Genomic DNA, 17,428 nt, shown 5'->3' on the forward strand with positions numbered 1-17,428 from the left:
TATATAACTCCCCGGTCACTATATAACTCCCCGGTCACTATATAACCCCCGGTCACTATATAACCCCCCGGTCACTATATAACCCCCCGGTCACTATATAACCCCCCGGTCACTATATAACCCCCGGTCACTATATAACCCCCGGTCACTATATAACCCCCGGTCACTATATAACCCCCCGGCCACTATATAACCCCCCGGTCACTATATAACCCCCGGTCACTATATAACCCCCGGTCACTATATAACCCCCGGTCACTATATAACCCCCCGGCCACTATATAACCCCCCGGTCACTATATAACCCCCGGTCACTATATAACCCCCGGTCACTATATAACCCCCCGGTCACTATATAACCCCCGGCCACACCTCTGGGTGTTTGACCAGTGCATGCCTCTCTGAAGGATCTCACCACCAGCTGATATCACGTCTCTCTCAGACCGAGCTGTCGATCACCAGCGTGATGCTTTATGACAGCGACCCCCCCGGGCTGGTGGCTGCTGTCTGGCGTCCCACAGCGGTGGCTGGTTTTAGCTACACCGCTAAAAGTTGATCAGACGTCGAGCAACAAGAAGCAGCTGGTGTTCGTTGTGAACATTTTCAGTTTGAAAACAACTTTATAGGCAAACTGTCACAAACACTGAGATCCGCTCTGAGGCTCTGACAGCCGTGAGGATCAAGCAGGGAAGATATTAGTTCATATCTCTTCTACACTTTTCTCTGCCTGCCAGTTGAGTCATCTGCAGTAGAAAGCATGCCTACATATTGATCTGAATGATGATGTTAAAGCTACGTTCGGGGGCTAATGAGCGTGCTCGTCTTCCCACAGGCTTCGTGAGCTTCGACAACCCTGCTAGTGCACAGGCAGCTATCCAAGCCATGAACGGCTTTCAGATCGGGATGAAGAGGTTGAAAGTGCAGCTAAAGAGACCGAAGGATGCCAGCCGCCCTTACTGACACAGCCTACCTTCAGTATTCATCGCAGCAGCACAGGTGAGCCAGCAACGTGGCGTTTAGACCCCGACGCGTCCCCGAGCTGCAGATTTAACCCCTGAAGGCTCCTCGCTTCTTCTCCGATCACCTCCCTATAACTGCTTGTAGTGTTTCTCTTCATAAATCAACTATGTACTCATTGAAAAGCTGAATTCTTTAATGTTTCAGGAGTTTCCGTGTCCGCAGACGCGTAGAAACCATAAGACTTGATTTCATATGCGTCACAGCAGGCGTATTAATTATGGGGAAACCTGTCATCACGGTGATTGACAAAGATTGATTGGGTTGCCAGTGTGGGTTCGCTCTCTCCAGACCATTTCACTGATATAATAGAGCCATATCCAATCCAAAGTTTAAAGAAATGGATCTTTGGAATGACAGCTTAATGAGCGGTGAGATCTGAAATTGCTCCCTCTTTTCTCTTTTTTCAGGTTTTAGAGGACACGTGAAGATATCTCGGAGGAGTTAAACTTTTTTTCTTTGAAAGCAAAAATATGTTTTAAAAAAATCAACACATAAGGAATTTTTGAAGACATATCAGCATTTACGTATGAAGATATAGGTAACGGCGGGGAAGAAGATGTCTCTTCACCGGGGGACTAAACGGGGACAGACGGCACAGTGAAGAAGGAAAGTGAAAAAGACGTGGTGGAGACGGAACAACAGAACTTTTTTTCTTGTTGAGACTTGAATCGTTAATTAAGCAACAAACTAACAAACAAAAAAGCAGCAACAACAAATAGATTTCTATATACATATTATATACACATATATATAAGGGAAGAGGCGCTTGTGGCTTTTACTGTACTGGACAAATGAGGGTTCAAAGGTGAAGATCCAAGAAAACGGTGGGAAAAAGAAGCTCTTCTGTTCGTCCGCTGACAGACTTCCTTCCTCGTTCCCTCTTTCTCTTACACTCGTCTCTCAGTGCAGAACTACGACTATGGAGGTCACGGAGGTTTCCATTAGCTAGTAGAACTGCAAATCTTTCACCCCTAAGGGACCAAAGGACCAAACGTTTTTATTGTTCTCAAACAGTAAGATATAGTATTAAATGATACTAATACTACAAACTACTACTAATAATATTACAAGTTAAACTTAAGAAGAAATACTAGCTTCAGGTTTGAAAAAAAAAAGACAAAAGAGGAAATGGGCTTTTTGGTTTCTTTTCCTTTTAACATTTATAACTACCGGGTTTAAGGAATATTAAAAGAAAACAGAAAAAAAAGATGTATAAAGCTATACTATTTTAGTGGCGTAGAATATGTGGGTTAGACATTGTTTCGGGGCATGTTCAGATGTGTTCTTTCTCTTTTTTTGCCACATCATCGCTTCATCACAGCGTTTCATCTCGGAGCTGCGACCCGTCGCCCGTCGTGTGAAGAAGGAAAACCTCGGCCCGTTCAGCCACGTGTTGCCATCGCCGATCCGTAATTGAAGCGGGAGATTCGGCGTCGTTGAAGCCTCGATATCACAGATAGTCTGAGCGTGAAGCACCGCGGTGGAAGCTGCGTAGCCGCGGCAGCATCTGGGGCGGCTGAATGAAACACACAGATGAGAAAGAAAGAAAGAAAGAAATTCCAGCGGCGTGTCACCGTGGTCCCGGCGGGGTCGTGACCTCTCCCGCTGCCGAGCTCCTCCAGCTGCACTCAGCAGGAGGCAGCAGCCTCCCCTCCTCTCTCCTCCTCCTCTTCCTCCTCTTCCTCCTCACCTCCCGAGTGCCAGCAAATCTCTCTCTTAATAGGGACCATCAGTTCACGGGGGCCGAGCGCTAACCCACAGCATAATTAGGATAATGATAATATTGATCAGATGGGGAGCAGCGCCGCAGGGCGAGAGATGCGCAATCAATTACACATTGGCATTTCCAATGAATTGACTGAGTGACAGAGTCCATTCTTCTCTCGTGGTCGCGGCGCATCTCTTCTTCTTCTTCTACTCCTTCTACTCCTTCTTCCTCTTCTTCTTCTCCTTCTCCTTCACCGTCCTGTGGGAGTCCCTTCAACCCGCGTCCATTATGTCCAAATCTAGCCGTGTAGCTCTGAGTTTTCCCTCCTTCCGAAGGGTGTGATAGCACAGCGAGAGCTTGTACACGGTGAGGAACAGCCTGGCATTAGCAGCCTTAGGAGGTCAAATTAAGAGCAAAATGATCCATCAATTAGACAGCAGCAGGCCTGAAAGTGTAGCGGCTACAGCTGCTGCTGCTTCGCCGAGACGACAGCTCGCCATTAGCGGCGGTCACACGTGGCTCCTATACGGTGTGGTCACGACACATCACGCTGCATCATGTGATTAATTAAGTGAAGCAGCGTCGTGGCGACGGGAGGCGCGTACACTACGTCCCAGATGAAACGACTTATCCGCTTTATTTCCATCCATTTCACTCTCAACATCCACTCCGCTGTCTTTTAATTTGAAAATCTTTCCAACATTGATTGAGTCAGTTTGCACTGAAGTCCCCTCAGGACTCTGATCATCACGCCAAACTTTAGACACACCAGCTTCAGTGGTCCAATCAGGATGCTGTCTCCGGGTCTGAGGAGACCGCTGAGCTCTTTCCAGTCTGGAAGAAGAGATGTCATCACCAGAACGGCTCCACGATGACTGCATCTTTATTTTCTCTTCTCTTTATTAGTATGATTAGCGATGATCAGGAGGCCATTAACAAACACTGCTGCCCCTCATCCACTCTATATTGTTCTCTTGCAGGCAATACTTCGATGCCGTGAAGTCTTTAAAAAAGAAAAAAAATGCCTTTTCTCATCGCAAATTGCCAAATTATGCAAACATATCCACCGCCTTTCCTCTCCGGACTCAAACGTGTGCCAGACTCCTCGGGAAGAGGGTTTCCTACAAACCAACGTGTTGATTTTTGAGTTTGAGGAAATGATTGACGAGTAGGGAAAGTATTTGATGTTGTGTCCTATCGGGTTGTAATGGTATACAATAGAGATTCCCCGTGAAAAGGTTAGATTTCATCTATATTTTCCAGAGACGGCTTTGTTCCCCGGTGAGTTACCGTTGGTTTCCTCGGTGCTGTCAGGCCGGCAGCTTTAGGGAGCGGTGATATAAGACCTCCTTACCCCGGGCCATGCAGGGCCTTAGAAACCCACTCACAACGCCGTTCTTATGGGATTTCTACTGGAGAGTTTTTTAAATTATTAAAATCAAATTAAATTTGGCCTTCACAACAGCTTGGGTAATGCAAATTAAAGATGCCAGCTGTGGCTGAAATTTAATGAGTTTGAAAAGATGTTGGAGTTCATTTCTCTCCGCCAAGAGAAAGAAATGAAATTTGATTGAACGCAATTAAAAAAAAAACGGCAAAAAGGTTTGTGGATGGAGACGAGTTGGAGTTCATAAGCCTGAATATACATTTCCACGCTGAAATCCAGGGGAAAAGTGGGGAAAGTAATGAAATCTATGAAGTGAAGTGAGTTAACAGTTTTTCAATTACCAGAACTGATTGAAAGTCACTTTTTTAAAAGGAAGGAAAAGCAGCGTTGATTCCATTATTGTTAGAGTTCGGCTGCGTGTGGTCACAACTTTAATTTCACGTTTTCACCCTCATCTTCATATTTCATCCTACATGTTGCCCTTCGATCTCTGAGCATGCTCAACGGGGGCTGGGGGGGTAAAGATTACGGGACTACTAGTATTAACAATATGATTCTTTATGGTTTGAATGCTAAGGATAGTAGCTTATTATAAATATGAAATCTGTATATTATGGAAAATCAGCACAGGACCTTTTAGACTAGGGTTTGGAATGGGGGGGAGGGGGGGTCGCTTTCTGAAGATGTTAACTTCCTGGTTTCTCAGCACAAAGCAAACTAAAACATTCAGCAGCGGTGAGTCCTGGAGGAGACTCCGCCCACACCAGAGGAATCTCAGTTTATTCTTTAGAGCTGGACGAGGAAACGCAGTTTACAGGTCGGATCGCTTTTCCTTCCTTTCTTTCTTTTTTTAAAAGGAGAGCGCCACCTGTTTCCGTGGCGGTGTCAGTGCAGCATGGATTAACTGACGGGGAAAGCAGTATCTTTTTATAAAAAACAACGTATTGAGAAAAAACCTATGTGTTCTGTATTAGCCTGAGAAACCAAACATTTTCCCCCTGTTGAAATTTCTTAATACTTGCTGCTTAGAATTACTTCATATTAATGATTGATGATTAAAATAATTTTATAATTCATTATCGGGGTCAAGTATGTAACTTGATGTTTATTTATTTATTTATTGATCTATTTATTTTTTATTTATTTATTATTTATTCAGCCACTTTTCTTTTACGGTTATGGTAAGATAAAGATATGTATCAAAAAGAAATGCTTTATTGGGGCTTTTCTCTCTTTCTCTCCTTTTTTTCCAATTTTACAATAAAAATTCAAACAGGACGTTTCGTGTTTCTCTGCTGTGGTTTTTGTCTCTCAAGGACGTGAAACCGTGATGATGATGATGTCATTTAAAGGACAGGTCAAAGGTTATTACTGTGGAGCCCACAGCTTGAACTTCTGTACAGCTTTTTTTGAATTATTATTATTATTATTTTGCAGAGGAGCCACAGTTTTCTGCTGCTCTGCTCTCGACGGGAGTCCACTTTGGTTTTCATCACAAAGGAACGTCTTCATTTCATGCTGGTATGGAAACGCAGCGGGCGGCGGGTCGTCGGTTCAGATTATCTGTCTGTGGATACGGAAGGCTTTTCCCACTTAGAGGGTCACCTGACGACAACGTGAACATCAGACAGCTGGGGGGTGAGACAGGAGAACAAACAGCATTATCTTCCTCACAATAAGAAGAGTTTTCCATCAGAAGCAGCCCGGCTGATTTCAAACAGCAGCGTTGAAGAAGAGGAGGAGAGAGTGGGCGGGACAGGAAGGGAAAAAGGAGAGTCACTGGCTCATGAAATAAATTGTCCCAATTACAATAAAGTGTGGCTCTTGGTCAGCGTGCACGGCAGGCAGTTCATCTTTATTACAATCAGTTAATGAAAATCAATCCCCCTCCTGATAAACTCTTATCTCCACGGCCTCGGCCGCCCCTCGTGCGGGGAGATAATAAATTAGGGTAATATTGCCTTTGATGAGGGAGTGAATTGCAAATTATTGTAACTTTCCAAGATTTATGATGCAGATGCTTCATTTCCGAGGTTTTTATTTTTTTTGTTCCAGGGTGCCAGGGGAGAAGGGGGGGGGGGGGGGGGGGGGGGGGGGGTTTGTTAAAAGTTTGGTGACACAGGCTCGTTAATAAAGAACACACACTCAGACAACCAGGTGTTCTCACTGTTACAGTACAGGAGCCCTCGGTGGTGATTTACCTGGCAGAAACCCGGGGGATGCAACGTGTTTACTAAAGCAGGGCTGCCAATCACACGGTGTCACCCCCCCCCCCCCCCCCCCCCCTCCCCATCTCTATCACACGAGCCAGGAGCGTATGATTTGATATGTAGGTCAATACCCCATTCTGGAGCCAGCCAGTGGGGGAGATATGTCGAGTTGCTCGCTGTCACTCTGATTATTGAGGAGACACAGAGAGATTGAGTTGGTCAGGTATGAGAGAGCCTGCGGTATGAGATAGCTGCATAATCTCCACACACACACACACACACACACACACACGCTGAGAAATGAGTAACTTCTCACTCTTTGTTCTGCAGCAATGACCCATGTAACAGGGTGTAATGTGTGTGTATGTTGGACGTCTTCTCCTCGCTGCAACAATCAGACTCTGAGTGCATCATTAAGCAAAATGCTTCAATGAGGGGGGGGGGGGTGATGATGCAAGGTGATCATTTAAGGAGCCACTTGTGAACCTGAAGGCAAACAGTCTCACTAGAGCAGCTGAATGACTGCTTTTCTCTGTGGCTTTGTGTCAAAGAATCTGCTAACATGTCAAAGTTTTCCTTTTATCATGTGACATGTGTCCGACTGCTGTGATTGGCTCTCTGGCTGCAGGTGTAGTCGAATAAAGGACTATCTTATCTTATCTTATGGCGTCTTACATCAGGTCAAAGTCATTTTAGGCGCCATATTGCTCCAAACACTCGTCATCACGGCCTCATTAAAGTCTGAGGAACGTCTCGCATTAAGACAGCCATCAATCTGTCCATTATCAATCAAGGAGAGGACTCACACACCACTATCTATTTATCTTGCCAAGTGCTCTATTAATATCAAATTAATTTCCCCATTGAGAGTATCAATCACCCCCCCCCCCCCCCCCCCCCAAACTCATTAGCTTGGTAATTGTCCTTGTTTACAGGGTAAAGTCAAGACAGGACGGCTCAAAGAGGCTGGACGAGGAATCTCTGCAGACACCAGCCGCTTCCTGCAAACCTGCATCCGGCCAGCTAGTAGAGGAATATATAACATATATATGTTCTTTGTTTCCCAGAGCGGGCCTGAAGCTTCTTGGATTTGTTTCACATTATAAAACAACATAGGACACAACTTACAAGCCATCGGCTCAGCTTACTGTTCATTTAGAGGGCTGGTGAAGAAGTACAAGAAGTATTCTAGTCATTAAATACAAAACTAATACTCAATGACACGTACAAGTACAGAAGAATGATCAGCAGTACAAAAAGTGAGTACTTTCTACAAATCTGGCTTCCTTATAGTGACATATTTCTGAGTGAACCAGGATCGGAAGGCGGGACATAACGCCGGGAGGAACTTGATCTGATCTTCAAAAGTATTGGCTCACCTTCTCCAGTAGTAGAGGTCAGATTGATCGATGATGTCATGATCTTATTGGTTGAAATTGGTTGGTACTCGCTGATGTAAGCACGCATCATATTTTGTTTTCCAGGACAAAAAATATTTTTGATATAAAAATACAAAGAAATTGTTTCGTTTTTTTCCCAGGATAAATTGTTTAACATCATGTGACCCGTCATGTGATCTAAAAGGCTTCAAATATTTATATTAATAATATATTTTTTTATTATTATTATTTCAGCTCGACTTTAAATAGTTTTGCTGCTTTTAACATTGCATCGGTTCCAGAGAAAACCCCAAAGTAACATGACCAAGTCCTATAAACGATGTGAGAAGCTGCAGTGTGCGTCTGCGGCCGCAAGAGGGCGGGACTCCGGACAGGAGACACGCCGGAAATGATGCGTCATAAATGATGCGTTCACGAGCCGCCGAGTTCATAATTAAGGATGACACAAGAATGACGTTGTTGTTCCTCGACGTAGTTTAAAACGTAACGAATCACTGATTTAACGACCCGCGACCTGTTGGTGGGGCGGGCTGGGCTAACAAGCTAACATGCTAACACGCCAATCACTTCCGGTGTTCTCAGACGAAGTTTTACCTTTTAAAGGCCAAGTGGACTGGTCATACTGGGACCAGAGAGGCCGAGTGGACTGGTCATACTGGGACCAGAGAGGCCGAGTAAACTGGTCATACTGGGACTACAGAGGCCAAGTAAACTGGTCATACTGGGACCAGAGAGGCCAAGTGGACTGGTCATACTGGGACCAGAGAGGCCAAGTGGACTGGTCATACTGGGACCAGAGAGGCTGAGTAAACTGGTCATACTGGGACCAGATTGGACTGGTCATACTGGGACCAGAAGAGGAGAAGTTGAACCAGGAGCAGACTGTGGAGGACTTCACGGGGTCTCAGGACGTCAGCGTTCAGACAGGTGAGAACAGGTGTGTGTGTGTGTGTGTGTGTGTGTGTGTGTGTGTGGAGAGAGAGTGGGAGGAGTCGGGTTCATGTTGATGAAAGGAAGAGTCATATAAACAGCTTTTTGGAGGAAAGGTGCATTTTAGCAGATTCTTTGACACGAAGCCACAGAGAAAAGTCATTCAGCTGCTCTAGTGAGACTGTTTGCCTTCAGGTTCACAAGTGGCTCCTTAAATGATCACCTTGCATCATCACCCCCCCCCTCATTGAAGCATTTTGCTTAATGATGCACTCAGAGTCTGATTGTTGCAGCGAGGAGAAGACGTCCAACATACACACACATTACACCCTGTTACATGGGTCATTGCTGCAGAACAAAGAGTGAGAAGTTACTCATTTCTCAGCGTGTGTGTGTGTGTGTGTGTGTGTGTGTGTGCGTGTGTGTATACTCTCGTATCATGTAGTAACATCTCTTTCCAGTAACAGTACTTGAATATAATAGTACTCTTTGCACCTCCCCTGTAAGGAAACTAGTCACTGTACTTGAGAGATAAATGTTGAGTTAAAAAGTCTAATATTTCCTCTGTGATTGGTTGAAAGTAGAAAGGAGCTTTGGACGTTGACTCTGGTTGCTGCTCCTTCAGCTCTGTGACAGGCTTTTATCACCAATCACCTCTCCTCTGTCCTCTAATAGCCTTTTAAGAATGAGGTGATGAGGCGGCGTCGCCCACAGAACACTTGATTTAGGACGTGGACATGCTGGACATATCATGAAAATAGTTCCAGCTCCTTCCCAACGCCATGTTGTCTTTTTTAGAAGAAATGTGACGTTCTGTCACTCAGAGCGGTAAAAAAAAAAGACACTTTTAACTTTGATTCCAGATATAAATTAAATTTACATCTGCTAATTATAGCACATTAATTCTTAATGTCTTCATAAGGAGTATGCAGGAGCTTTCTTAATTGCATTTTTGATGGCGACGGGAAGTGATCACATCCTTCTTCCTAATCACGGAGGCTCATTGTTCGTGTGTGTAGTGCAAATATCAGCCCCGTGTTGACTCTAACCTGGTGTTAAACCCCAGACTAAATCCTATTTGGAGCCGTGCAGCGCTCTGGCAGACAAAAGCAAAGCCAGCAGCCAGCTCAGCACTCAGAGGTAACATTTACACAGGGGACTGAGAACATACTGTGGATCCCTACAGCTACACAGCCAGCTTGTCAAAACTGTCTGTATGCTACAAGCTGTCAGGCCTTATGGGCCGAGGACCCCACCAGGACACTAGTGGTATTACAAGCACACGGTCCGTGTAAAAACACTGCATTCGTTCTTGAAAGCATCCGCGGTTTTTGCTCGTCATCTTGTGTTAAATGTGAATGTGGTCAATGTGTTTCCATATTATGGCTCATAATCCTCCCGTTTAAAAAAGGGACAACGGAAACTGATAGACATAATTACAATTACTGTGATGAAAAACATGTCTGTCATCCATGAAACCAGGAACAAGAGAGGGAGAAAAAAACCAGACCGTGATCCGTAATGTCCAACACTTTAATACAGAAAAATTACAAACACATTAGTTTACTTTCTTACAATGTCAAAATAAGCTACTAAAAACACAACAAATGGAAAACAAATTACAACATCTATAAACAGGCAAATGTACACAATATAAAACACATATATACACTCTTTTAATATATTATTATATAAAGATTTGTGTCTTTTTACCTTTTAAAACTGGAAGGCAAACAGCTTGAAGAGGGAGTGTTTCACAGAAGATTAGAACTGTTGAGTGTCACACTGACGCACCGCATATTTATGGATAGGTAGTTTTTACATACAGTTGTTGGATCCTGTGTATTAAGCGTACCGATTTTATGAAATCAACTGTTGAAATAGACAAAGAAATAACATTTTGAATACACAAAACTGGCTGTTAAACTGTTAAGTGCTATTGATATTACTGGATAATAAAGGACCGAGAAGCCGCGTGGCTTCCACACAGTAAGGAGTTACAGCCTCATACATGGTGGAGTGTTGGAAGGTTGTGCACGACGATGACTTTGCTATTTACAAAAAAAAAAACACCTCAATGCCGTTTAGCTGCCGTGACATCAGCACACACACGATTAAGAGTTTTTCAAAGATTGCTGGAAACCAAACAGTGAGCATATGGAAACAACATGTTGAACTGGACCCCAAACCACATGATTTATTATTTTTAAATGATGACGCGACCCATGAATCCACAGAAATGTGAAGTGGGGAAAAAAATACCATCTTTTATGAATGTGAAATCCTTCAAATGACAAAAACAAAAAGATCACAACATTCACAAATCCCCCCCCCCCCCCCCCCCCCAAATCAGAAACATTATAAACAGATATATGAGCTCTCGTCACTCTTTCCTCAAGCTGGTAATGCTTCCACGTTCTGTTTGTCTCCATGTTGTTTTAGATCGTATATATATATTTATTTTAATAAAAGCAGCAGAGTGAGGAGGAGGAGTGAGAGCAGGGAGCTGCTGGCAGCTGCAGCCGCTGTGTGTGATGTCGCTCGGTTGTAAAGGCGAGGAGTCCTCGGGGAATTCTGCCTCAGTTTACTCGGCGGCAGCGCCTTTAAATCCTCCAGAGCGCCGTAGGCCGCCATGGAGAACTCGGGGTCTCCGGTGGTCAACAAGTCAAACACGCAGGACTGGAAGTACACGTCCTCCACCTGCAGAGTCTCTCTACACTTGGCCGTGGCCCGCTCCACCGTGTAGACCTGGTGAGGCGGCCGCAGACGACCCAGCTCTGTGTTGGGGGGCTGCTGGCTCTGACGGCCCAGCGTGTGCTCTTTGATGAGCTCGTTGCGTGGGCAGCCGTGCAGGCAAAGCTGCAGACCGCCATTGTCCTCCGAGAAGTCCAGCGTGTCCTCTGGCATGCGGATGGCAAAGGTCAGGTAGCTGCCCACGCGCCGGACGATGAGGGACGTGCCGATGTAGCGGGCCTGTATCTTCACCTGCCGGCCCACGCCGGAGCCGCCGCGCTCCACGATGGTCAGGCTGCCGCTCTCACCGCCGCTGCGAGACCCGTCCTGAAAGGCCAGCGGCAAATCTTCAGTGGTGGCCTGGTACACCTTCTGATCTGTGCAGCCGTGGAAGGACTTGAAGATCACGGTGATCTGAAACAAGAGAAACACGATAATTTACGTTATAATTTGAATGTCCTTCCCAACACAGAGCAACACATATTTGCTTAAATTTAATGATAAAAACTACAAAATAAGAGCAGTACCAATTGAAGCCACAAGGTGGCAGCAGGAAACCAAACATTTCTGCATGCTGTGGAAGGTGTTGATGGTAAAACTGGCCTTTTTACAGCGTGACAGTGATTGCTGTCAGTCGTTCACTGGGAGACTGCTCCAAAAAACCCCACCATTACAATCATTGTGTGGTCCTCAGTGTTTCTTTTCTTATCCAAAAAGTCTCCCCCCTAATGTTGGCTCAGAACACGGTTTCATAACGGCCTCAGATCTCCACGTATCTTCCAATACTTCGACTCCGCTGGCACTGCTCCCTCTGACTGACTGGGATTTGTATTCCAGCTGAGCTTTGAAAAAAATTGGGGCCTAACCTCTGTTTCTTCAAAGTATCTAGACAAAGCGGTGGCTGTGGTGACGTTTACACTTACGGGGATACAGTATTTGATGGATGATTTCCTGTCTTAAGTCTGGCAGTTGCAAACAACTCTGAAAGCGTGATGGGGGCATGCGGGTGCTGGCGCAGACGTACCCACACTACAGGTTTGCATCAAGCGGCACACACCGCTAATGCCTTTTGACGTTTATTCAAGTGCAATTTTATAGTTAATTGTTTCGTGTAACAGCGGCGTTAACAATGATATGTGTAGGGAGTTTATTATTTACTATTGAAGCATACGATTAACGTAAAAGCGGATTAATGCAACTATTTCTAATAGACTGGATCTGTGCGTGGTGAGCCTTATACAGATGTTCAGGACCAATAGAGACAAAGATTTAAAGCATGAAGAATCCGCCTATTTCATTAAAAAAAATCAAAACCCTCACTGCTGGCCAATTATTCCTTTATTTTCCACATTATTCCATATTTACACAAAAAGCGCCCAGTTAATTATTTGACCAGAGGGGTGAAAAAACATTCCTGATCGCGGCTGTGGAGGAAAATGTTTGAGTGAGCGTTAATCACTACCATATGACCACCCATGTGTTAAAGGTAGAGTGCTCAAGCATGTCTGTGATTCAACACCGCTGAAGACTCCCCTCCTCTTTCCCCTCAGAGATCTGAAGGAGCTCCAAGAGGAATGCTGGAGGCTCGAGAGGCTCCATGGAATGACGATTAACTTCACATGTTGATGCTTTATGGCAATGCTTGAGCCAGCACTCTAAAGCAGCCCGCTCATACGGGCCGCTAGTTTCAAACTCACTATAATCAGCGTTTCTGAATGTCTTCGTAGGTGTTTGTCGTGAGAAACCCTCGAGGGCTCCCGAAATAAATCTGAGGAGCCGTGATTTTATTTTTTCCACACTTTTGTTTAGTCTTTGATTTTCTTCCAGTGAAAGCTTGGATAGATGTAACTATTCATGCCAAGGAAATGTGAGTGTTTGCAAGGAGACACTGCTTTGATTTAAGGGGGTCACATGCCAAAAAAAGTCTAAACTAGGACTTCAACTAACGACGACAATATTACTCGATTAATTCAGTCTATAAAGTGTTGGAACATTTGTCAGAGCCCACCATCTTAGCTTTGCTTGTTCAAACGCTAGATATTTATAATTAACTGTCATGTATTTTCTTTTAAACAAGAGATCGTTACGTTTTAGAATGTGATCCCAGAGAGTATTTTCTGTTAGACAATGAGGAATCGTTGCAGCGCTACGATCATCCTTACCTTGCTGGTTGCCGTGGCGCTGGAGCCCAGAACGACGGGCACGTTGGTCACTTGCACAGACAGGAAGCGGTTGTCAATAAGAGGCCACGCCCCTTCCACTTTGCATGTCTGAAACTCGTCGCGGAACGTCCTTAGGTGCGGGTCTCCGAATAATCCACAGTGGGCGTATTTCTTCTGTCCGCCTGAGCCCGACATGAGGACCCGGTTCTCGTAGTCGCACAGCTCCGACACGGCTGGGCGGGACGTGCTGGGCACCTTGGCGGAGGAGGTGGGCCCGTCGCTGGAGCAGTTGTGCTGAGAGAATAACTCCTTAATGCGGAAGACGGCCGAGTGGTAGACCAGGTCGCCCCTGCAGCTGCGCGCCTGCCGCCGGGTGCACAGAGCGTAGGCCCGCAGGGCGATGCAGTAGTCCACATCCAGAGCCACGTCCTCCTGCAGGCCACTAGAGGGGGAGGTAGAAGCCACATACTCGGCGTTGCAGCGCTGGATTCGACACTGCTGGCAGTGAGCTGGAAAACAAAAACAAATGAGCATCAACATTGTGTGCTGCAGTGTCATTAGTGCATCACAATGACAGTAGAAAAGGTTGGCTTGCCCTCTCATTTTCATCAAAGTCCTCTCTCTGCAAAAATGCTTCTGACTAGATTCACCAATCTGTACAAACGGTTTCCTCTTAACACAAACGACAATCTGACATTTACGGATTAATTACCTCAGCACAGTACACGAGGCAGCAGAGTCAAAACTTTTCCACTATCAAGTTTAGCTCAATCAAGAGAGCCATTAAAACCCAAATGCATGAGCTCACGAGGCCACGATCCCACACTGTGCTCCAGAGTCAGTCAAATCTTATTTCCCCCAACTAGCCCTCATAGAAATGGCACGTAGCCTCGCCGTAGGAGGAAACTAACCTGTGTTAGTTTGCCTGAGGGTGTGTGAATGTGGTTTGGCTGTTGCTGAGGTAATTGAAGTGCATTAAGCTACGCTGCATGGCACGGCAGGCCTCGGTGCATGGGGGCAGCTAACTTCAAGAGGAACATCACAAAGAGTCACACTTATTCAGCAAACTCCGGGTCCAAACTGGAAGCTGAAGGGCCGATGGCGGGGGCCAGCTCGGCACAGCGTGTGATGTTTGGGTGGGATCGCCTACATTCAGGGCTTCCCGTTAACTTACGACTCACAAGTGGGATATTTATTATCAAGCAAAACAAAGAAGTACAACTTTTTCTGTGGGAAGTGAGAGTGTGGATATTAATCAAGCTTATTCAGTGTTGTTACTTCTGGGTGGGACATTTCATATGCTGACTGGAATATAATTACTCCTGCTGTATGGTGGATATATTTTCCATTTCAGCAGCACCAACACATCACTTTTACTGCAAGAAAAAACGGATTTGGTTGCAACAGAATAATCCTCCGTTTGCCTCCATCTAATCCAACGGTGTGGACAAAGACAACCAGATGAGCACGGTGATTTCACACCAGTGCACACCAATATTTTTGCACCGTTTCTTCCCTTTCACATGACGCGTTGGAGGGCGGGATGATTAATGCACCTCACAGTCGCCTGCACTTCAACACACACACACACACACACACACACACACACACACACACACACACACACACACACACACACACACACACACACACACACACACACACACACACACACACACAAAAAGGGAGATGGAGTGTGAGAGGTCACGATGGAGGCATTCTGCATCCCTCCTCTGAATTCCAACAGTCTCGCTGCGAGGTCATCCCAGTCTGCCGTGATTGACACTTTCAGACAATCACTGCCTGCACAGCCATCAACAACTGGGCATCTCCCCAAAGGCTCTTTATGCTCCGGCACTTAGTAGGCTACCAACAAGTGTGAGGACCATGTGGGGAAATAGCAGAAAAGGAAGAGGCAAACACGACCACACAGACAGTATTTATAGGAGGACGGATTAGAGTAGATTTTAAGTTTGAGCTGGAGATAAAGGAAACTTTACCCTTAGTCTTTACGTTACACTCCAACACGGCTTAATGTTTTCACAAACACAACCACTATGAGTGTTACTGGAGCCAGAGCCAGCTCCTAATTGGTACAAAACAAGGCTGAAAACACTTAATTAAATGCTATTTTTAATAACCTGTAAATCGCAGCGACTACACTTTGAGTACACAAACTTTTATAAAGTATTACCTATCAAATAAACAACATTACAAAAACTACTTTTGCACATTTAAACCATAACTTTAAATAGAAAGGTGTTGCATCCAGTTATAACAAGCTATTATTAAGCACCAACGCGAAATAGAAGATAAAGCCTTTAGACACATTTTACATGACTGTCTTATTACATGTTAAAAACTCCCATTAGATGTTGATACTAAGCATTCACATCAAACTCTTATTATGAGTATATTATGGATGAACATAATGCCAAAGGGATGTTTTTTTAACAAATAAAAGTCATCTCACATCGTCAACGGCTGAATATAAACACGAAAACTAGCCCCACATATATGAACTTAATCGAGTCCATAAGCCAGACCCGGGCTGCTGGTTTGGTCGTGGTGGTTTCTGGTCTGTAACTGGGACCAGCAGGTCCAAGAGGCCAGTCGGACCCCCGTGCTCCGCGACGTTAGCTAGAAGACGAAGGTCCCGGGACCACCGAGCCTCGCCACCGACACAAAAACACCCCGAACTACGAAGTTCCTAACTTTAATAGTAACGGTGGCCGTCTGGTGTCCGGTGTAAAAAACAACAAGCCCCGGAGTTTTCTGGTGGTCTGGACTGCGGGTGCTGGACCCCGGTTGCTAGCTAGCTAAGCTATCTGGGAAGCTAATCCGTAACTTCGATTTAACAAAAACTTCAGCGACGGCTGGAAGTGAAACGCGATGCCCGTTAAAGCTGTTGGCGACCAACGCATCACTTAGCGCGGTTGTTTCCCGGCGAGGCCGGTTTTAAACGCGCTTTCTTTGCTTTTCCGAGCCCGTCGGGGAAGCGCGTTAACTCGTGCTGCGGCTCGGCTAGCAGCCAGAGTTCGTCCCAACAGGACGCACTTTGTCCGGACGGGATTCACTCCCCAACCGGCCTCTTCGACCGGAACCACACAACAAATCACAGCGTTAGCTACGAGGCGTGAGGACGGATGGGAAAGTTAAAAAAAAAAAAGTTTACGCCAGAAAAAAAAAAAGTTTTCCCAGCTCCGTGTGCGAGGAGAGCGGGGTTGCGGGGTCTCGCATGCCGGAGAGGAGTGGAGGGAGCCCGGCTTGGAAAACTAACTTACCTGGTCGAAACAGCAGCGAGAGTAAAACCATCGTCAACGTTACACAGTCCAAAAGCTGCCGCTTAGCCGTGATCTGTGGTCCGCTTCTCCCCATACCAATCCATTCACTTAGAATGGAGTTCCTCGACTGCTTCTCATCGACGCTGCGGGAGAAATCACACACAAAAAATCTGGTCTTCCTTCCCCAGCGCTGTCATTCAAAAAGCCCCCCTCCTCCTGCCCCTGCCCCCCTACCCCTCCCCCCTGCCCCGCTCCTCGGCTCTACGAGGGAGGGGTCTAACCGGCGGGGGCCGGAGAGGTGATCGCTGGCCAATCAAACACTAATTATTCACTAACCGCTTGATATTTACATGTAGTGTCAATTAGTGGCTAAAACTACAGAGGGGCGGTGTGAAATTATAATTGCCCTGATTATAACTGAGGGTGTTGTAGTTATAATAGTATTACAACCGACTATTAAATGCATATAACACATAATATATACTTAGATTCATCCGCACAAACAAACAGATGAATAGACATTTACTCTGCACTACAAAGCACTCAGGGACAACTGTCTCCCCCCTCCTCCTCCTCTTCCTCCCTCCTCCTCCT

The 17,428-nt window shown here is 45.6% G+C and overlaps 2 protein-coding genes across 11 annotated transcripts in view; one reads left to right on the forward strand and one right to left on the reverse strand.

Annotated features, from left to right (window-relative positions):
• celf5a (cugbp, Elav-like family member 5a) overlaps positions 1-2,419 on the forward strand; it is a 175,485-nt gene extending 173,066 nt beyond the window's left edge. For all 10 annotated transcript variants that reach the window (XM_084011753.1, XM_084011757.1, XM_084011758.1 and 7 more), the window contains exons 11-12: positions 833-996; positions 1,428-2,419. In XM_084011753.1, the coding sequence (XP_083867879.1) occupies positions 833-960 (128 nt within the window). In that variant the 3' untranslated portion in view covers positions 961-996; positions 1,428-2,419. The remainder of the gene's footprint in view (positions 1-832; positions 997-1,427) is intronic.
• Positions 2,420-10,174: 7,755 nt separating this feature from the next.
• On the reverse strand, positions 10,175-17,002 carry rgmd (RGM domain family, member D). The gene is made up of 3 exons (XM_084010750.1): positions 16,835-17,002; positions 13,551-14,059; positions 10,175-11,802 (listed from the first exon to the last, which is right to left on the reverse strand). The coding sequence occupies exons 1-3, from the start codon at positions 16,926-16,928 to the stop codon at positions 11,113-11,115; spliced, it is 1,293 nt and encodes a 430-aa protein (XP_083866876.1). The 5' UTR covers positions 16,929-17,002; the 3' UTR covers positions 10,175-11,112.
• Positions 17,003-17,428: the final 426 nt, after the last annotated feature.

This window comes from Eutrigla gurnardus (assembly GCF_963514095.1).
Source record: "Eutrigla gurnardus genome assembly, chromosome: 6".
Classification (NCBI taxonomy): Eukaryota; Metazoa; Chordata; class Actinopteri; order Perciformes; family Triglidae; genus Eutrigla; species Eutrigla gurnardus.

Excerpts from the sequence above, each read along its gene's own strand:
- rgmd (XM_084010750.1), bottom strand. The coding sequence starts at position 16,928 with ATGGGGAGAAGCGGACCACAGATCACGGCTAAGCGGCAGCTTTTGGAC. Across the intron at positions 14,060-16,834 it reads CTCGCTGCTGTTTCGACCAG|CTCACTGCCAGCAGTGTCGA; the intron begins GTAAGTTAGTTT and ends TTTGTTTTCCAG. Across the intron at positions 11,803-13,550 it reads GCGCCACGGCAACCAGCAAG|ATCACCGTGATCTTCAAGTC; the intron begins GTAAGGATGATC and ends CTCTTGTTTCAG.